This window comes from Lottia gigantea (genome assembly GCF_000327385.1).
Source record: "Lottia gigantea unplaced genomic scaffold LOTGIsca_165, whole genome shotgun sequence".
NCBI classification, from domain to species: Eukaryota; Metazoa; Mollusca; class Gastropoda; family Lottiidae; genus Lottia; species Lottia gigantea.
In genome coordinates, this window is record NW_008708051.1 from 117,174 (window position 1) to 139,874 (window position 22,701).

The following is a 22,701-nucleotide window of genomic DNA, read 5'->3' on the forward strand; positions in this document are numbered from 1 at the left end:
CATGTGTTCGCAGCATTAGATACCCATTGACAATTTATTTTACACATTGACTGTAACGTCTTACTAACATGTTTTCAAAGAAGTATGTGGGGCTAACCCTTAAGATTTACATGTTTGTATTTTATTGCAGAGATATTTGTACATAATTATAAAGTGAACTGCCCATGTTTATACTTTAAATTGTACACAATATGCTCAAATATCTTGGCTTGACTTGATTATCTATTGTAATTCCTATTATTGGAATGGATTTTGTGTTTTGATATGTGATAGTGTCTGTATTTCTCCTTGTGATTATTAACTATGTCTCAGTATTTGTAGATTTAGGTTTTGTTTTTATAGAGAATTATTATTATAAGGATCAGTGTAGTTGTTGCTAAATTAAAGTTGTATTTGCCAATTTTTTGGGTATATTTTGAAATACATTTATATTTTGAGAATCAGACTGTTTTTGACCTCTGGCTTTCATTCCATATTTTTATTGTAGCCACTCCAGTTCGGATCTATCTATCCTTCTATAACTATATATATAACTTTTATACTGATTTATAACACTGTCTCAATACTGCCAACCAATCAAATTTCTTCCCTCTCCAGCGCTTGGATTATGTGACTGCAAGTCTAAATTGTGCTGAATATTGTTTAAACCTCAGTGTAATTGGATTGGTTAATGCAGACGCAGCAGGTTAGGGTCAAGGTTATATAATACAAGAAACAAGAAGGGAGTAGAGTAGTTAGACCTTAACTAGATTGGTTACAAAATAGAATTGTTAAAACAATGTTGGCTGCATTTCTTAAAATACTACCTCTTTCTCTTAGAATAAACATAAAATTTAAATCCTCAAACTTGGCCAAGTAGTCTATATATATTCATCATTTAATTTTGACCTACCCAGGGCCATGCTATACAACAGAATCCCTTTATAATCTTAAAACTCATAGTTATTGAAAAATGCTTGATTTAATGGATTATACAGGGATTCTGCTGTTTACTGGTAGTTTTGATACCAAGTAAGTTCACTGATTAATAAATTCACAATAAAATGATGTAAAATATTATTAGTTTTGAGCTAGTTGATTAAGAGAAGGAGACGTTAACGTGACGTTTTATGCAGTAACTCAAAGTTACCTTTTTATACGCCCACATGAAATGGGGGGTGTATATTGTCGTCACCCATGTCCGTCGGTCCGTCCGTCCACAATTGCTCGTAAACACTCTACAGGGCACAATTCTTGACGGATTTTAACGAAACTTAGTATGTGTGTTCGCAATCACCCAAGGATAAACCCTATTGAAAATCAGCGAAATCGAAAAATATTTAGCATGAATTATTCCCCTTGTTAATTTTTAGCTCGTAAACACTCTAGAAGGCACAATTCTTGACAGATTTTGACGAAACTTGGTATGAGTGTTTGTAATCGCCCAAGGATAAACCCTATTGAAAATCAGCGAAATCGAAAAATATTTAGTATGAATTATTGCCCTTGTTCTTGCAAACGCGTTCAATTTTTAGCTCGTAAACACTCTAGAAGGCACAATTCTTGACAGATAATGACGAAACTTGGTATGAGTGTTCGTTATCACCCAAGGATAGACCCTATTGAAAATCAGCGAAATCGAAAAATATTAAGTATGAATTATTGCCCTTGTTCTTGAAAACGCGTTCAATTTTTAGCTCGTAAACACTCTAGAAGGCATAATTCTTGAAAGATTTTAAAGAAACTTGGTATGAGTGTTCGTAATCACCCAAGGATAAACCCTATTGAAAATCAGCGAAATCGAAAAATATTTAGCATGAATTATTGCCCTTGTTCTTGCAAACGCGTTCAATTTTTAGCTCGTAAACACTCTAGAAGGCACAATTCTTGACAGATATTGACGAAACTTGGTATGAGTGTTTTCGTTATCACCCAAGGATAGACCATATTGAAAATCAGCGAAATCGAAAAATATTAAGTATGAATTATTGCCCTTGTTCTTGAAAACGCGTTCAATTTTTAGCTCGTAAACACTCTAGAAGGCATAATTCTTGAAGGATTTTAACGAAACTTGGTATGAGTGTTCGTAATCACCCAAGGATAAACCCTATTGAAAATCAGCGAAATCGAAAAATATTAAGTATGAATTATTGCCCTTGTTCTCGAAAACGCGTTCAATTTTTAGCTCGTAAACACTTTAGAAGGCATAATTCTTGACAGATTTTGACGAAACTTGGTATGAGTGTTCGTAATCACCCAAGGATAAACCCTATTGAAAATCAGCGAAATCGAAAAATATTAAGTATGAATTATTGCCCTTGTTCTTGAAAACGCGTTCAATTTTTAGCTCGTAAACAAGTGCATAATTCTTGACAGATTTTGACGAAAAATATTTAGTATGAATTATTGCCCTTGTTCTTGAAAACGCATTCAATTTTTAGCCCATAAACACTCTAGAAGGCACAATTCTTGAAGGATTTTAACAAAACTTGGTATGAGTGTTCGTAATCACCCAAGGATAAACCCTATTGAAAATCAGCGAAATCAAAAAATATTTAGTATGAATTATTGCCCTTGTCATTGAAAACGTGTTCAATTTTTAGCTCGTAAACACTCTAGAAGGCACAATTCTTGAAGGATTTTAACGGAACTTGTTATGAGTGTTCGTAATCACCCAAGGATAAACCCTATTGAAAATCAGCAAAATCAAAAGATATTTAGTATGAATTATTGCCCTTGTTCTTGAAAACACGTTCAATTTTTAGCTCGTAATCACTCTACAGGGCACAATTCTAGATGGATTTTAACGAAACTTTGTATGAGTGTTTGTAATCACCCAAGGATAAACCCTATTGAAAATCAGCGAAATCGAAAAATATTTAGTATGAATTATTGCCCTTGTTCTTGCAAACCGTTCAATTTTTAGCTCGTAAAAACTCGATACATAAAACTTTTAAAAAAATACTTCAACCTAATTTGCTTGAATATAATCTGCAAATACACAATTCATGACAGACTTATTGAAATCACCCAAGGATAAATCTGATCAAAAATCTTGTAAAACACGTAATTTTTATTCTACAAAGCAGAAGTCTAAAACAAATTTGACAACTTGATGAAATTGATCACAATCAAAACTAAACCTTTTGAAATATAAAATACAAGTTATTGCCGTTATTCTTACAAATGTGTTTGATTTTTAACTTGTGATGGCACAGTTTGTGATGGATTTGGGTATAAGTTGAATATTTCCTGGTGTCTATGTTTGCTATTTTCTAACAAATATTCAATTTCAAACAAAGCTATCAGTGGGCGTATATTACCTTGCCTGGCAAGCTATCTTTCTTGTTTGTGTTATGAGCGTCATTCTGGATTCAATATGGCAGATGCGTGAATAAGGTCTATGACATCCTGTTAAATTGTATAATATATTTTGTTTATTTATTTATTTGTATATCATTTTATGAAAAATAATCAGAATTGATAGTGTTAGATTTTATATTTTGTTCTTAAAGGGATTTATTTATTGTAAAGAGGTTTTTAATGTCCGTATAGGTGCAGAAAAGTAGGACGTAAATCTCTGTTCATTTCTAAACTCACTATGAGTATTATTAGGTACACTTATAGTTTCCATTGGCATCATTCTTATATATCCCTTTAGACGACTATTGGTTCTATAGTTTTAGAAAAACTTCACCAAATATCACATCACTATCCTATTATTTCCTACATCTTGAGTGGCATTTATTTATGGTTGTGTGTCATTCTCTAGTTCTGAAATTTTTATATAATAAACAGAAACCACAGAAGGACTAGAAAAATTCTAGTTCATGAAGATCCTGTCTGTCAACTCGTCTTTAGCCAAATCTTTTTAGTAATATCTGTACCCATTTACAGATAAGTCAACTAGAATTATGAGGAAAGATGTCTTATAAGAGGTCACCAGACTTTTACAAGCTGACTAAGATAAGAACCTTTAGCTACAGTTTGTTCGATTGAACTAAGCAAATGATATCAAATTATTACAACTTCAGCCAGACTCTAAATTTCAAAGATCATAAAAGAGGGACGTGGGCATCTAAAAATGGCACATTTCAATGCATGATTTTTTATTATTATCTTACAACAAGTTTACATTTAATTTATTTTACACCAGAATTTATTTTTGTCATCTGATCAAAATTTTCAGCTCATTTAAACTCTGGAGGAGTTCCTAACATATCTAACATGAGCAGTCTATTTTGCATCTACACAATATATTGTATTAAACTATTACAAAGTTCATTCTTATACCTTGACTTTAATAGCTACTATTCTTGTATTTTGGAAGTTTGGATGCAGCTATTTGATTGGATTGTACATTAGCAGTTAAACTGAGCTCTCAACAGAAAAACTGTAAACATTATGGCTTTGTGTTTAATATAGACTTTCTGTAGAGAGCTCTGATTGACAGTATTTGCTAACATCTTGGTAATACAGAAAATCATAGGCCTCGTTAGAAAAATCTTAAACAATAAGCCTAAGGCTGTCGAAGACTCTGATTGGCTGTATTTGCTAGGTACAATACTATTAAATAGCTTCAGACATTCCATGATACAAGAAAGGTGACTATTGCAATATAAGTACAAAGTTCGTAAAAGCTTGACATAGTGAAGGTGATAAATAATATCATCAAAAATAGACACATTTTCGCTCAATCAAATTTTCCAGCAGGCACAATCTTCCATTCATCAACTGCTCTTATTTATCCCTTGGGGTCAGCCCCCTTTCCATCACAAGCCACAATCTTAACTTTATCTACAGTTGTCAGCTCCTGCACAGGAAGTTCCCTAAATTCCACATTATTGAGTACAAAGGTCCACACATTGTCACAGAATCTGTAAGTATTCAACTTTCCTTTAAAGCTGATTTTCGACTTGACACGATTAGCTAGAGCATTGTTTATGGCCTTGTCGAACTGTAGTAAAACTTGGAGGGCCAGGTTTGGTGAGATCTGTCCGTGACGTATCAATTCGTCTAAACTTTCTTGTAAAGTGTGACCCAGTGTGGTGTTTCTATACAGCTGATAACTCATTTTCTGAAAGGAGAAAAAATTGACTCATTCTCAAATGGGAATTTGTAAAAAAATATACAATTTGATTCACAGATTGATAGTGACTATTGTTATGGCAATCTACTATATAAAACAACAGATATATGTAGTCTGCTGTGATTATAGAATATTTTTTTCAAATTACTGCACTGTTGAACAGTTTGATGATTTAACAGTTGGAATAAACATACTTCCCCACCAGAAATTGCATGAAATAACCCACGTTTTACTGAATATTTTTTCAATGACCAATGCCAATGCATTTGCAAAGAAATGTAATACTTTTCCACGAGTCCAAAGAACAAGTATTAAGAACACAATTTAAAAACTTATCTAGCTAGGCCTACTCTATGACTACACAATGTCATTTTCATATTAATTGAAATATCAGCTACAAAAAACTACTAAGAGTCTTAGATTGTCTTTGCTTTGGGTGAATGAAAATGTTAACTACCGGTACATGAACTGTTATTAGTTCTAGTAGTGTACTAGTAGAGCCATTTGTAGTCACAATTTTACACAGTGGAATTTTTCAGTCCAAAGAAGGTTGTTTTCATGATAAGAATTTTCTGGAGGGAAGTGTGTCCATTTATTTCCAATGTAAAATCACTGAACATGATATTTCTATGGACCCGAGGAGATTTGGCATACAATTAAAAAAGAATTATTCTGAATACATTTATGAAATGGGTTGAGAGAAAAAATTCAACTCAGAAATTCAAATTGATTCAGAGATGCAACAAACAGAATTGCATCTTTAGCGCGTAAAGACTGTCAGCCTTGCCAAAAGATGGACCATTTACTCATCATGAATGCAGACATGAAGAAATGAGAAACCAACCTACAAGCTTTGTCGACTTCAATCAATCTGAATAATAATCGAAAAGTCAGACATAATCCGGAAATAATAATTGGGATGTTTCGTTCCAAGAATCTGCTGCGCTTAAGGCTTTATCGTACGTGGGTTTCCTCGCACTTAAGATTTTGTCTTGTTGAGTGAGGATCTTATACACAAAACGATCTAAACCTGAGACAATTTTGTTTTTTGATTGACTTTTCCAATGGAACGTTTTTACAGTTCAAGTTTTTACGAAATTACCCACATTCCACGCATTTCTCATCGCTTGGGACGAAATCACTTCATGGGAAGTAACTCTGGAAATTTGGTCACGTGACGGATAAATTTTCGGTCAAGCCCATTAATTTTGTTGTTTTGTCCCAATTTATCAACGATTCACAGGTGGATTTGCGGTTGTTGCAGAATCTATTATAGGTAAAACACAATTATGCATCTAACTTTTTCTTTTATATAAATACTTTGTGAATCTATTTAGCTATATTTTACGTGCATATGTTTATCGATAAGACGAAAGAAGGCGCTTGGGTGAGTTGATTGCTGCTATAGGAGAATGATTCAGTGCCTGTGTGTGGTGGAAGAGTTCGACTGCGAGACAGGTTCAGAATTGAGATATTTTATGATCAAGTTTAGGACATGGTCTATTTAGTCGTGTAAACAACAAGTTATACACGTTTTAGGAATATTTTTGCATGGTAGTTTTGTGTTTTACTTTTATTTTGGCATTTGGAATTAAGAATTATCATCAGGGAAGGCAATCTGACATTTCCATTGCAGCAGATGTCTCATGTCTGGCCTGAAGTGGAACTAGACACAATGTCTGCCACTGCTATCTTTTTAAATCATAATAATGTGCAGTTATTTTGATATCAAATTATAGATTTTTTGAGCTATTAGATATGGATTTATCATTGAATGGCATTCTTGGTTCAGATTTGTTACATTCCATACATTTAGCTAGGTTATGATTCATAGAATATATTAATTTTCTACATGAAAGCTTATTCATTTCCATTGGGGATATTCTGACATTGTGATGTAGGAAATCAATTTTTATTTTTGTTAGAAATGATTTATCAGAATTTTAAATATCATATTTTAAATATAAATGAATTAAATTCTTAAATTGATTTTAGAAGGGATTTAAAAGAGCAATTTACCAATTCTTAGTAGATCTAATGTCCTAATTTTTGTTCTTAAATCACAAAAAGGGTCATTTTGAATTACTTACTACGATGTGACACTAATTCAGCTTATTTTGTTACAATGTTAACATTTGTATGAACCCAAAGACTTTCTTAGACAATTAGCAATTGAATATTTGTGAAATGAGAGGACAAATTTAAATCTGAGATCACTCAACTATAGTCAGAGAGTAAGGTTTAATCTCATTCATCAAAGTGTATGAGAAGTGTGCTAAAGATTAATCTAAATTGAGTTTATTGATCAGATAAACTAATTAAATAAGATTAATCCAATTATGCTATCAGTGAACAGGTTTGAGGCTATTATGAACAATGTTCACATCAGTGTGACCTATGTATTAGGTTAAGTCAATGTGTATGGTGGGGGAAAGCGGCAAAAACCTAATGCTATGCAGAAATGTCTAATTCAAAACACAAATGTAATATAATGCAATAGCAAATACCTTATACATTAAATGCAAAAGATAAAATACAAGAAACCTCTGATACAAAATACATATAACATCTAATGCACAATTGATTTTACAATGCGAAACATCTACCATAAGCATTAGACGACATATCTCGTTTGCATTACCTACATTTCTTCACTGTAATATCTTTATTTAGGTCAAGGTCGAAGTATTTCCCCCGCCATAAATGTGAAGTATATTTTCAGTTGAATAGAAATTACAATAAGTTTCTTTTCATTTAAAAGTAGGTAGATTGTTGTAGGGTTGAGAGGATGTGTTATCCAGGGAGGGTAATGGTGGGGGTTATTGCTTGATATGTCTTCAAGTCAAACCACCAGATATTGTCCAAGGATTAGGTTTTTTGGGTATTGAACTTTCTGATATTGTCCCGTTTTTGAGTAAGGAATAGATCAAATATATTTATAATTTTTCGTCACCATTGTAATCCAACAAGTTTCTTCCACAGTAGTGTTCTCATGATTAAATTTTGAACCAATCAAAACCTGTCATGTAGAACCCATATTTAGAGCTTGTATTATGAAAAAACGTACGAAATAGTAATCTAATATTGGATTAGATTGGTTTGTCCCAAGCCTAATATTGGATATATGGTAGGGTTACAACGATTCACAAATTGATGAACTACGATTCTTTCCTTCTTATTGATGCATTGTGTTGGATAAAAATAATCGTGATGTGTCGGCACGATTAATTCTAAGCCCCCTTTAATAACAAATGACACAGAATCCTTGTGTGTATAAGAAATTGTGTCATATTGTCATTTTTGAAGTACGATTTACACAACAAAATTTGCAAAAATTCATTTCTAACTTTGAAATTTGAGTTTTTTTCACAATTCCTTACTTCTAAATGTTCTCAGGTGCTCAAGTGACAAAATTGTTAGTAATTTTACTTATTTGGACTATTTTTTCCCTTTCTTCTCTAATAAATGAATTGCGATAATTATCACAATAAATCGTATCGTTGGGTTAGTATCGTATAGTGTATCGAATCACAAATTCAAGAATTGTTGCAGATAGGACACTGATGGCAACGATTCCAATTTACAATCAGATTTTTGTGGTTCTTACAATTCCACTTTTAAAAACATTACATTTTTATGACGTCAATGTTGCAAAGGTCCTTATATATCAATAGTAGCTTTTGCTATGTGACATCATTTAACAGTTACTTTTAGTAGAATTGCAAAAACAACAGACTCTGACTGAAAATTGGAATGGTGCAATTGATATCAGTGTCCTCATTATATATAATTTAGTTTAGAAAACTTATTTACAATCCCTTTTTATATGCCCACACATAAGATGGGTGTATATTGCAATCACCCTGTCGGTCCGTCTGTCCGTTCACATTTGGTTAGTGCTTACTCTACAGGCTACAATTCTGTACAGATTCTTTTCATTTTTTGTTTTCAATGTCATTATGAAGATGATCCCTATCGATTTTCGTGATGATCGTGTCTGACTTGACATTTCACTCTATTAGCTATATTTAAGAACTTGGTGGAATTTCTCAGCATAAATAACTGGTAGTAAATATATATATCATTGAATTTAAACTATTAAAATTTCCTTGACATGAGAAAAATCATACTTTAATCACTAAATACTGTTTTATCATTTCTGACAGCTGCCAGTGGGCGTATGTTACCTTGCAAGCTATCTTTAAAAGTAGAAAAATGACCAATTGATTGGAAGAGATCACAGTGACCTATATAAATAAATCAACTATGATTTCTGGAAGGAAGTAGAACTAGCCTAATAATTTCCTGTCATTAGTTAAAAAGATTGTATGTTAATGACTAGGAAGAAATTTAAACTATTTTTCTATAAACATTATCATCATTATTATGTACGGTAACTTGTATCTTCATTATGTAACTTGTATCTTCATTATGTAACTTGTATCTTCATTATGTAACTTGTATTTGAGATAAGCCCCACAAATCTCTTCCATCCATTCCATGGATGTGATATTGTCATGGTTATGGCCAGTCTCAAAAGGTCATATTGTATAGCAGTGCTCCCATCCATTTTTGGATCACTAGTTTTTTGAGAATTTTCACCATTAAATAGCCAAATTTGGCAAAGCTTATCGATACAAAGCTTAGATGGGTTTCCTTATTTATAAGTGTCAAATTAAGTAGCAAACTATTCGATTAATTGGTATTTCTAATGAACTATCATGTATTCTTAATCTACTTTCTATTCATATGTGTATTAGCATTTTCATTTTCATAAATGAAAATAAGGTAACCCATCTTTAACCATTTATGAATCAACTAAGATATATTTGGATATTCTATAATATTCCGGTCTTTCACCCAGTACCATGATACAGTTGAAGGGTAGGCTTTTATCTTCTTGGTGAAACTCCAGTAAGTTTAAGTGTATCCCTAACATTGATATAGAAGGTGACCTAAGCCTTTACAATGTCAAGCTATTACAAATAAAACTTATAGTTTTACATCATAAGGCACTTTTCTTGCGTCACTGAAGTTTGCATCATGACAATGTCAAGCTATTACAAATACGTCTTATACCTTAAAATCATTTCCACTATTTTTGTATCACCGAAGTTTATATCTTCACAACGTTAATCTATTTCAAACATGATGCTATAAGGTACTTTATCATGAAATGCAGCAATTTGATTGGATCAATACAGCCAGTCAGAGCCTTATACAGATAGACTACAGTAAATTATTTGGCTGTGTGTGTAATCATTCACAAGGAATGATTGGCTGTATTGCTAGCAAACAATCCAATCAAATTGCTGCATTTTCAAACTTCCAAAAGCAATATTGTAAGAGATGTATCTCCTTTAAAAAAAATGTCTACAAAAAGTCAAGCTTTTACTGTGTCTAATACCTTGACTTCCTAAGGCACTTTTCTTGCTTTTGGAAGTTTGAAAATGCAGCAATTTGATTGGATTGTATGCTAGCAATACAGCCAAACATTGCCCGTGAAAATTTATATTACCTCAAGCTCACACATCAAATTATTTTGCATTTGTAGTAAGAAAAGAATAAGAATAGCAAGATGACTGGACGAGTAATTATAGTAACTGGAGCTAATTGTGGACTGGGTTTTATGACAGCCAAATTATTATGCGAGGGTGGAAACGATGTGATACTGGCCTGTAGGAACGAAGAGAAGGGAAAAGCTGCCGTTGAAACCATTTTAAAAGAAAATCCTAATGCTTTAGCCACATTTTTGAAGGTATGTAAGCTTATTATATTTGGTTAAAAATTTTCATTATCAAAAACCTTGTAAACATTTAAAACTCTAACTTCTGAGTTTAGTTTAAGTTAAAACTTTCTGAAAAGTTATAGAACAGTTTGTTGTAGATTTTGATGATAGCTTTCTTAAATTTGAGCATAAAATTTCTTTCGACCTATGGAAAAAAAGAGAATTCCCCCTTTAAAATCTCTTCTATTTGTAATCAGTATTTTAAAAGATTGAAATTTTCAGTGCAAGTTGATTTACCAACTGTATTAAATATTCTCATCTTGCTTATCTAGACTATACAAAATCATTAGATTTGATTTGATTGCGCTTGGTATTAAGTAAATAAAAACACTTAATTTTTCTGTCAAAATTATCCTTAGTTACAGAACATCTAAAGATCAATTGTTACTGGTATGCAATTTATGAGTTATCATCATTTCTATGGATGTCACCTTAAAATATCGAATTGATATTTCAGTTGGATTTGTCTGACTTATCGTCAGTGAGAACCTTCGTAGAAGAATTCCGTAAACTGGACAAGAAATTGAATGTGTTGATCAGCAATGCTGGAATTTACCCAGGAAAATCTCTGTTGAGATCTTTCACCAAAGATAACTTTGAACTGACCATGGGAACCAACCATTTGGGTAAGTCTCTTTTAACTCCTACCTCAAATGTAACCTTGTCTGGCAAACTATCTTTTGATAGGTCAGAAGCTGTTATCATTGCATTTCGCCATATTTCCAGTTCAGTCTTTTTAGGGCATTAAAAAAAATTTTTTTTTTTTTGAATGATCATGAATTATTAGCTTTTAAAAATGCAGGGATGTGAGATTTCTGCGTGATTCCTCGAAAGTTGATTTTGGAGTGAAAAATTCGTGGCTCACTGTTTCTTTGGATTAAAATTTAAGTTAGAAAATTATGCATGCTTACAAATCGAGTCTGATATTGATAGCAAAACAACTGTCTAGTAGTCTAGGCATGTAGGCCTATTTGTAGAAAAAACTTTAACTTAACTTAATAAAGAGAGAGAGGCAGTCTCATTGTCTGATCAATTATACCTCTATCAAAGAGTGAATACAAAGAACATGTTGAAAATGAAACAAGCAAAGAGCCAAATTTTTAAAGTGAGAGAAGAATAAAATTGTACATGATTTTGACTTGATTTTTCGAAAAACCAATGGCACGGCGCACCCTCCCATTCCCTCCCCCTGACAATTATGTTGTCCACATGACCCCTATGGAGTCCTCGGAATTTTCCTCTTTTTTTATAATTCCTTGCTCACATCCCTGAAGTTGTAAAATATTTCTGCAGAGAAGAAGTGTGGTTGCTAACCTGGATTTCAGGGGTTTGGTCTCGGCAATGATTGAGATCTTTCCATAATGTCCATCATCACTTCTTCTGGTTGGAAAAATGTTATGAAATGTATGGAGTTTTACTTCCTTACTCTTCTACACCTAATTGAGTTAATGAAGCTTAGACAGACACAAGGAAAAGCATCTTGTGCTTGGCATTTACTTTACAGATCTCCTGACAAATATATATTAAATAAGAGCAGGCTAATACTAATGTTCCCTCACTATACACTGCATGATGTTGCCCATATCTGTTGGTGTGAGTATCTGATATTATTCATTTAAGCTTTTAAAAGTTATTACGCATTTAGGCGGTAAACTTATTATGTAAATTGTTGAAAAGCTATTCATACAAGTGTTATTTGACATTTAGAGAAATAACCCACTAATTCATATATATTCTCCAATAATTACTTTAAAACATTGAATATATTATACTGCAACACTACTCTTTCATTAGTTTCTAGACCAGGGATGTTGATTCAGTTCATATTAACCAGTCATGTCTGACTTGGACTTACAAAAGATCTGATGTAAGCTAATTTTAATTGTGATCAATGGGAGTAGAAATTTCTTGTGATATTTATGAAAATGAACTTGCTGGAAGAACTTGAATTGAGATTATTGACTATTATATTGTGTTGTAGAGTTAAACTCTAGGTGATATTACATGAGACTGAGATTGATGTTATTGTAGTGTTACAGTAGACTTATTGTTTGACTAGATGACAGTGTTGTATGAATTGTGATAGTTGGTAGTATTTAGATAGATAATTCTGTAATTGGTCACCAATTACCTCTAGTACCTTTATTGTACTAGCTTATTTCATTCACTTAGTCTGAAATACTCTGGCTCATCTACACTCTATATATTGATGGATAATTGTTTTCATATGATACAGTGCACCCTTCGAGGAGTCGTCACACCTTTATTTTTATGGTAGCCCAATACCAACATATTCTTTAACTGGAGAAAAGCTGGTAAAAATTATACCAGCATGTTAAACTTTTAAAGTTAAATGGACAGTTATATTTTTGTCTCAGAAACAAGCCAAGCAGTAGTAGTGTTCACAGCTTACTGTCAAAATTTCAGCTTCCAAATCCACTATTACATATATTCAAGACTCAAGTCAGCCCCCCAAAACGGTGCACCAGTCCCTTTAATTTCCATTTAGTTTCTGCCATTCAAATCTGCTTGCGTTGTCTTCCATGTTAATGGTACATTTCTTTTATAATCAGAGCTAGTAGACATGTATTGAGGGGTGATGACCAACACTGGGCTAGTTCCAGGATGCTTTGGCACAGGCTGGCACAGGTGTAAGAAGTTTTCTTTCCTTGAGGAGGATTCGAACCCATAGCACCTAATCTCCTAGATGAAGACAATCCAACTCGCTATCAACAGAGCTATTTTACTGCCACAGTAGACAGGGTTAGAGTTTTTCGGACTATTCATCACTGTACATTTCTATATTTGAATGTATTAATGGTTGAGAATAATGATAGTTAAGTGAGATTCTCAAATCAACTAGGGATTCACAGCATATCATCTGATTCATATCAGTCAACATGAGCTTGATAAATTAAGGTACTAAAAGGTCATGGTTCGTCATTTTTTGGGGGTTGATTTGACTTTTGAATATATCTTTATTAGCCTTCAGAACTACAAGATGTTTTTTCTATTTAATTATGTCCTTTCTATAAAAAAAAGACGTCATAATTTGAACCAAACACAGATGATTCTAGACACACATGAATTAGAAGACTCAAATTTCATCGTTGAGCTGTAAAGACTATATTACTGAATTGCTTAGCTAAAAAATTCCTGTTTCTGAGACTAAGATACAGTTGATCAAACGGAAATGATACAACATACTTGTCTTCTAAACAAATATAATCGATTAGTGACCAAAGTCATTCATGTTCGAATGTTTTTTGTTTCAAATTTTTATAAAAATAAAACTGGGACAAATGTTTCTGGAACAGCTGTTTCAAAGTGTCGTGTATGTTTTTAGGAAACATTTTCTTTCTTCAACCAATCAACATGTAATATCTCATCACATGAAAGTCAAGTAACCTAATTTCGTGCTAACCTATTTTTAATTAGTAATAATAATTTACATATGGGACCTCGCGTGACCTCCGCATTTGCTTGTTTTGATAAACATGGGTTATCTCTATAAATCCAGTATTTTCAAGCAAGGTAAAATGTATTAATGTATACTATGACATAAACAAAATGGCAGATTTCAGTTGTTACCAATCACTAAAGCCCAACACAGACAAGGAACATTTTAAGCGAACAATCGTAAAAATTTTGCTTCGATCAATTTTTTTTTCACCATCTGCGGATTACAGAAACACGAACAAAAATGTTCGAGAGACTTGTTCGTGAAATCAAACATTTTTAATTGATTTTTAAAAATTGTTCGCCTTCCGAACAATTCTTTCTTCGCCGTCTGCGTTAACGACGAACATTAGCGCTGAACATTCATCGACGAAAGACCAATCAGCGATCGTAGCTAGACCACATGACACTCAAAATGGCGACGTCCAGTGAATCCACCAACACAAACTTTTGGACTGTGGTGAAGGAGCAGATTTTAGTAGATATGTGGTAGCAATCTGCCTGTTTTTTTATGATTTCTTCTCGCGACTATTCAGATAGAAACAAGAAGTACGCTGCGATGCAAGAAATAGCACAAGCCCTGGAAACAAGCGGTAAATTTACCTCCTTTCGCCCAACCTCGTGTGACTGTAGTGTATTCTATGCCATCTTCGATATAAACTTAAAATTTTTAGACTTCCAATAAAGGGAGATATTTTTAAATAAATGAGCTGACTTTCCAGAAATAATCCAAACATGGCCTAGCTTAACCTAAATTGTTGTGTTGCTAACGCAATTTTACATTTTCTTCTGGACGTCACCATTTTGAGTCATGTGATTTTCCGTGGCACTAGTGTATTGTTCGAGCTAAATGTTCGTTGTCTGCGGAATTATGTTTATCGCCTGCAGATAACGGAAAACAAATATATTTGTTCGATGTTTTTGTTCGTCACATGACGAATTCACATGATCAACTAGCGGATTCCGTGTCAGCAGAAAATTCTATGGAACACAATGTGGGCCATATTCTTATGTTTCAATGACTTTTAGCAGTAAATCACGCTACGTATCTTATTTTGTCAGGCACTATTTTTCATTTCTAATCATTGTTTTTTGAATGAATTGTCATTAGTTATAATGAAATATTATTAAAGATAAATACTAAGAGAAGTTAATTATACCAACCGGTATCCATACAACTTTTTCTTATTTATAGATCAAACATTGTACACGAAAATAGGTGACGCATTCTGCCGCCGTTGTTGAGTTGGTTACTCATGAAATGTGGGTCAAAGTGAAGGATTCATGAAGAAAATCGAAACAAACCAATTTTATTTTGTGGAATATCTGAGGAAACATGTAATACATAAAAAAAAAATTCTGTTTTTTTAGCTTTGACGAAATTCGGTGTTGGATCCTTATATCCACGAAAATATGTATATGAACCTTGTGGTCATGTGACATAACCAGACAAAAATGATTCTTTTGAACAATGTCCTTTATGTGTAGCCTAAAAACTTATCAATGTTTTTGTTTTCAACAGTCAGAAATTTGTCATCAGCACCTGGTCAACCAGTCATAATTTTATTTATTATTCATTGGTATTTGACCCATCAGTTATGACTGGCAAAAAGTGCTGAATCCCTATCCCTGTAGGAATAAACATAATTTGATGGCATCCATTGGACTAAAGTTCAGAATTGAAAATCTGATGTCAGAGTTAAAACTTCCTGTTGAGTCAGTCTGGCTCTTAAAATAAAACAATCAATACAGTGTTCAGCATACTGCCATGTAATTATGAATACAGTTATGTCACTGAATAATAATCCAATATAAGGGGAAATGTGGTTTATGTGTAGAATGGCTTCAATAGCTGCAAGATAATTTTTTGAAATAACTTGATAAGAACTTACAAGAAGTGCTGATATTGTCGATGTCATGATACAATGCATATCACAGTACGGGCAAATACAGGTTTTTTGATTCTTTTTCTTTGCTATTAATACCCTTTTTAGAATTATTGATTGATTGCATTACCTACTGTACCCTTACTGAATAGAACAACTTAGATTATAGTAATGTCTGAAAAGTTTATTATATACTACAAAACACATCATTTCAAAATTAAATTCTTGAGGGTAATAGATAAAATATAACACTTTATAAAGTTAATGAATTCAGAAAAGTAATGGGTTTACTATGTTCTGGTTCAGAAAAATATGTGTCCTTTTTCTAAAGTCATAATGACATTACGTTCTGCCTCAATAGTCAAAGTTGCATGTCCTGCAGGTATTAAAGTGTTCTGCATTTTTTAAACTGTTTGATGATTTAATCTATAAAATATCTATATAGGTCTGATAAACCTTAGTCATACCATCTTTCTTAAAGAGTTACTACTTGTTTTTCAATAATGATGTTGTTTTATAATATTATCAGATTATACCTGGATTCTGTTGGTTAGTTATGACACTAGGTTGATCCACTGGTGAATATTATAGCCATGTTTGAGAAATGATGTTATGTTCATTCTATCATATAAAGGGACAGTTTGATTTACAGACTTTCTGTCAAGGGCTCTGATTAGCTTTATTTGCTGGCTTACGATCCAATCTTTCCGTAATACCTGGTGGCTATTGTAGTAAGGTTATTAGAATCAGTTTGTAATAGGTAGACGTTGTGAAGATTGTAGAATAGTAAAATAATTTCTGTTATTTCTGAACCATTCAACAGGAAGTCCTATTAACAGTTGTTGTATGTATAAAAAATAATGATTGACCTTTATAACAAGTAGGGTCAGGTTAATTATGGTTTCAGATAAATTTAGACAATCATCTCAGCAAATGTCGACTGATATAGATAGTTAAATTTTAATCTATTCAAATGACACAAAATAGAGTTTTACATCATATCTGCACCTAATTCAGATAATGAAGTTGAGCAACCAAAACAGAGCCACATACATATTGTAGCAGAAAAGAATGACTTAGTCATTTGTGTGAATAGCTGAACATGATTGGCTGATAACACCGTTTCAACTTGACTGGCTGAAACAATTGTATCAAGAGCCTATCAAGATGGCTTATCTGTTTATATTACTAGAGTAAGGGTGAAATATAATTATTGAGGTTTAACCTTCCTCTCAAACAAACTAATCATTATTTCATACTGTTGCCTCGTTTATGTTTCAAACTTGTTGAGATGGTAACAGTTTTTCATATAAACTATTAAAGGAACACATTCACCAATCATAATTTAGTCTCTGAAATACGAATTTCTATAGCATAGCTAAGCAGTTATAGTGTTCACTGGTCACTTTCGAAATTTGAGCCTTTAAATCCATGAATTCGCGATGGAAAATTAAAATGACAATTCCTCTTTTCTGGATACTTTGCATATATATAGAAAAGACATACAGAAATAGAAAGTGAAATTCTTAGTTTGAAGTATGGTTGAAGAGATTATGCGATTTTCCAAACGAAATATTGAATTATGATTCTGAAAAGTGTTACAGATGGCTAAAATTGATCTATGAACTATGTTCCTTAGCATCTCATAAATTATTTTTTTTGTATTCTTCATCAAGTTAAAAAAGAGCCTCAGGTGTAGTTGTCAGATATATATCATATCTAGAAGCCATTATTAACTAACTATACATTAATTAATTTGAATAATTTAAACAATTGCTTCAGTTATAAAACTTCTTAGTTTGCTTTGATTAATATTATAATTAACTTACTTTCCTTTTCATGTGTTAATTAGTTATGTTATCTAAATCCTTGATTTTGGGTTCATGGAGTGGCTTAGTTTGTTAGACAGTTGCTCTCTACCTCATAGGAGGAGCCACAGTGGCTCAGTGAGTTAGACCCTTGCTCTCTAACCTAAAGATCAAGGATTCAATCCTTACATGGGTCAAGATGATATTTTGGGATTCTTCCCCAGTCAGAGATGCGGAGGAGACATGGAAAATGCGCATAGTCGTTCGTATGGGACAAGGAAGCCATACCCAGATGGTTGAAAATCCAAAAAGAGATGGCTAATGCTGCTGTCTCAGAAAAATTTCCCTCATTGCAGACTACATGATGTTGTCTATCGAGATTAGCACAATTGGATGCAGACGTAAATCTCTATTTATTTCATTCCATTTGTACCTTGAAGGTCCATGGTTTGATCTTAGATTAGTTGAAGATAATCCCCTAGGATTTTTTTTAAAAAAAGCCTCTTATCATTTCAATAAAACATTAAAGAGGTCCTAGGTACTACAGGCAAAACCTTGAGGGAAAAAAATTGAGGGAACAAAAACAAAGAGTCTGAAAGACAAGATGAAGTTATTTAAGTGAGAAAAGTGATTTACAAAGTTATTGTAGTTTGACTTATCTCCTAAATTTGGTCAAATTAATCCTATGGATTAGCACATGAAGGTCATTATCTTTATAAACTATGCCTTAAACAGTAGTTTTATATCAAATCATCTTCACAATGTCAAGGTATATTGAAAGGCAAAAGATATGTCATGATTGAAGCTAAATAAGTTGAAAACCATACATTTTGCTTTTCTTTATTTTTGATATGTTGTAGTGTAGAGGTTAGTCTTTAATTTCGTCAGGTCAGGTGTCCAACAGGGTGAAGGTCATAAGTCACCAGAAAGAATAATCATTCTCTGACAGACCTGAATCATATGTCAGAAATGAAATCTATGGCATTTATGTTTTTATTCCAACAACACCAATTACAATTCTTTAGGACCAGTGGTAACAGAGCTGTACCCATTTGAAGTTTGGAGAGTCTGCAAAGATTGTCATAGTCAACATTTCGATAAGTCTTTATCTCCCCAACCCCTGACCTAATTTTGATGAAATTTAGAATTTTTGATCTTTTCCATCAAAACCACTATGTCTGCTAAGTTTCATCAAAATGGGTGATGGTCAGGTGAACATATTTTTTGGGGGTGATTTGACTTGGAATGAACCCTTCCCCTTCAGGCATTTCCTATAAATATTCTTTTATTTGTTCAATAATGTCCAAAAGAGTTCAGAAGAAAATGTTGTATCTTTCAGGCCATTTCTTGTTGACAAACCTACTTTTGGAAGATTTGAAAGCTTCAGCTAAAGATACTGGTGATTCTAGAATTGTCGTGGTAACATCTTCACTTCATGATACTAAAGTCAAACATTTTAGTAAGTACTCAATTCTTTAGTCACGTGATGTAAAGGGAGGGAAATTTTTTTGCATTTCTTGGACACCAAATATATCAATGCAGTTTTTGGGATAGTGACTTCATAAAAAGTTTAGTTTAATTGGAAAAGCAAGATCCATGTCATCTGTATGAAAATTGGAATGGTGCAAATTAATTTATTAGATATCAGTGTCACCGCTACACATATTAAGTTTAGTAAACCTCTTTACAATCTATTTAAAGAATATTTTGTATATTTGTAGATACTCAGCCTCTAAATATTGATGATATTTTCCTGTCTGAATATGGATCTTACAATGCAGCCCAGGCTTATAAAAACAGTAAACTGGCTAATGTATTGTTTACCTATGAATTAGCACGACAAGTAGAAGGTTCTGGTGTAACTGTTAATGCTCTATGTCCCGGTAGGTTTTCAATTCCGATGCCAGTGAGGGTACTAGAAAAATGGTTTGTGCTCCAAATTGTACCCCAACTGCATTTCTAACAAATTTTAAGATATCACTTTTTGTTATTTTTTTTGCCAAAAAATATGTGTCAGAATGTACCAAATCAATCTAATTTTCAAAACATTTTCTTGAGAAAGAATCTGCTCTTATGCTCTATGAGCCTATTTGCTCAGATCTGCTTCATTTTGAATCTCAACCTTACCAGTTTTCCTCCATTCACGGTCATCACACATTTTCATTCTTTTTTGATAAAGGTAGCTTAAATTGTTCTGTTTAGCACTTATTTATTCTGGTATATTCTATTATAGGTGCCCTCACACCATAGTGATTATGAGTTCCATGTGGTTGCTAACAATGAAAGTGGTCATGAGTAATGAACACAACTCACTGCTTGAACAATTTGAAACTCTGACCGATATTTTTATTCACATCCATACACAAGTGCAGATCCATATGGTGATCACAAAGGCACTGTTAAATTTAAATATAATGAAAACTGTCTATCTCTTCCAGGATTTATCCCAAGTACCGAATTGGCCAGGAATTCTGCTGCTCCAATGAAGTTTTTTACCCGATATATCCTGGGTGGTTTATTAAGATTTACCAAGATAACTCGTACTCTAGAGCAGGGAGCCAAAGCTGAGGTTGATCTTGCCACTAATGATGAACTCAAAGGTGGGTACTTGTGTTTTATTCTAGAGATACAAGGATTCTTCTGTCAGTGGGAGGCACATGAAAAATTCTTTGCTAAATTCCTCTTATCGCACACTACCATTGGTAATAGCATTTTGATTCATCCTTCCTTTTGTTTTAATTCATTCAATCATTCACCTGTTAGATCAATCTTTTTTCTTTCATTTCTAGATCAATCTTTTTTCTTTCATTTCTTGATCAATTCTATCTGCCTATTCTAGGAGTGAATGGTAAATACTACAGCAATCTACAGGAGAAGAAATCTTCTGAAGAATCCTTGGATGAGGAACTCCAGAAGAAATTCTTTGAGCTCAGTGCCAGGTATTGTCACCTGGATGGGTACGAGGCGCTTGATGCACCACCTCCTCCCACCCCCGAAGAACTGAAAGGTTTGTTTTTTGCTATCAAATTTTTATTAAGAGAGCTATGACCAGGTTTTGTTCAATATAACAGTTATCATTTTTATTTGAGGTGTCTGACAAAATGCAACAACAAATTTTAAAGCTTTTTTTGTACAATTCCAATTCTCTGTCCTACATTTGTGGTTCCTGTAATTTCAATAACCAATTATCTTGGAGGCTATTTACTATTATTTTCCTGCTTCTCAAGTTTATTTACAAATATTATAAATTCTTTCAGCCCAGGAAGAAGCTTTCAAACAAAAGGCAAAGGAAGAAGCAGAAAAGCTTAAAGCTGAAAAGCAAAAAGCAAAGGAAGAGGCCCAGAAATTGAAAGAAGAAGCCAAACAAAAGGCTACTGAAGAGAAGAAAAAGGCAGAAGAGGAAAAGAAGAAAGTTGAGGATGAAAAAAAGAAGGTAATTTATCCACTGATGGTATTTTAGTTGTTGAATTTTACTGATTATATATGAGAATTGGAATACCAGTTTCAAAACAGTAAATGTTTCTAAGTAGTCACCTATGTCTGTCTATCCCTATTTTTGTGTAAACTCTCTAAAAACCATACTTGGTTAATACCTACCAAATCCAAAAGGAAAGTTGATTTTGAAATTGAGCAATTTTTGCATTTTACGTTAAGAATGGGCAATTTCTTGCACCTTGTACACTGTTTTCTTAAAATGTGTCTACAATTACACTAAACTCTTGTTTCATTTTACATTAGCCACTTAGCTACTCCAGTTAAGGTCTTACAACTCCCTACTTGTTTCTTTGTTTTAATAAACTTGACCTTAACTTGATGACCCTCAATGTAATCAATACAGTCAATAGAAAAACTTTCAATAACATTCAATAGCATAATGTTCATTATCAGCCTAATGCTCTACTTGCTTGTCACAAAATCTCAGCGCTGGAGAGAGTTGAAATTTGGTTGGCTGATAGTGTTATCAATGATATGAATATTATAGTCAAAAACCAATGTCTTTAGACCCTAATCAGAGTGACCAAATAAAGGTAAAAAAATATATATGAGTGAAAGTATGATTTAATTGTAATAAGGCTACAATTATGCATGTCTAACTAAATTTCAATATGTATTTAGGTTGAAGAGGAAGCTAAATCAAAAGTAGAAGAAGTGAAGGAAGAAGTAGGTGAGAAGGTGGATGAAGCTAAAGAGAAGGTTGAGGAAGTCAAGGAAGATGTTGAAAAGAAAGCTGAGGGTAATTTTTCTTTATTTATTCATTTATACACTGACTAGAGCTCATTTGTTTACTGACTAGAGCTCATTTGTTTACTGACTAGCTCATTTGTTTACTGACTAGCCCATTTGTTTACTGAGTAGCTCATTTGTTTACTGACTAGCTCATTTGTTTACTGACTAGCTCATTTGTTTACTGACTAGTCCATTTATTCACTGACTAGTCCATTTATTCACTGACTAGCTCATTTGTTTACTTACTAGCTCATGTTTTTACTGGCTAGTTCATTTGTTAACTGACTAGTTCATTTGTTAACTGACTAGTTCATTTGTTTACTGACTAGTTCATTTGTTAACTGACTAGTTCATTTGTTTACTATCTCATTTGTTTCCCAACTAGTTCATTTATTCACTGACTAGAGTTCATTTATTCATTGAATAATCTAGTTCATTTATTCACTGACTACAGTTCATTTATTC

At 32.9% G+C, this 22,701-nt stretch overlaps 2 protein-coding genes across 2 annotated transcripts; one reads left to right on the top strand and one right to left on the bottom strand.

Annotated features, from left to right (window-relative positions):
• Window positions 1-4,074: 4,074 nt before the first annotated feature.
• Window positions 4,075-5,928, bottom strand: LOTGIDRAFT_238741 (hypothetical protein). The gene is made up of 2 exons (XM_009051359.1): window positions 5,913-5,928; window positions 4,075-5,056 (listed from the first exon to the last, which is right to left on the bottom strand). The coding sequence occupies exon 2, from the start codon at window positions 5,051-5,053 to the stop codon at window positions 4,724-4,726; it is 330 nt and encodes a 109-aa protein (XP_009049607.1). The 5' UTR covers window positions 5,054-5,056; window positions 5,913-5,928; the 3' UTR covers window positions 4,075-4,723.
• A 4,718-nt stretch (window positions 5,929-10,646) lies between these two features.
• Window positions 10,647-21,057, top strand: LOTGIDRAFT_141698 (hypothetical protein; the record flags this gene model as incomplete). Its single annotated transcript, XM_009051360.1, has 6 exons — window positions 10,647-10,826; window positions 11,314-11,482; window positions 19,349-19,468; window positions 19,731-19,892; window positions 20,448-20,609; window positions 20,849-21,057. 6 exons carry the CDS (start codon window positions 10,647-10,649, stop codon window positions 21,055-21,057), a joined length of 1,002 nt encoding a protein of 333 aa, XP_009049608.1.
• Between the last annotated feature and the right edge of the window lie 1,644 nt (window positions 21,058-22,701).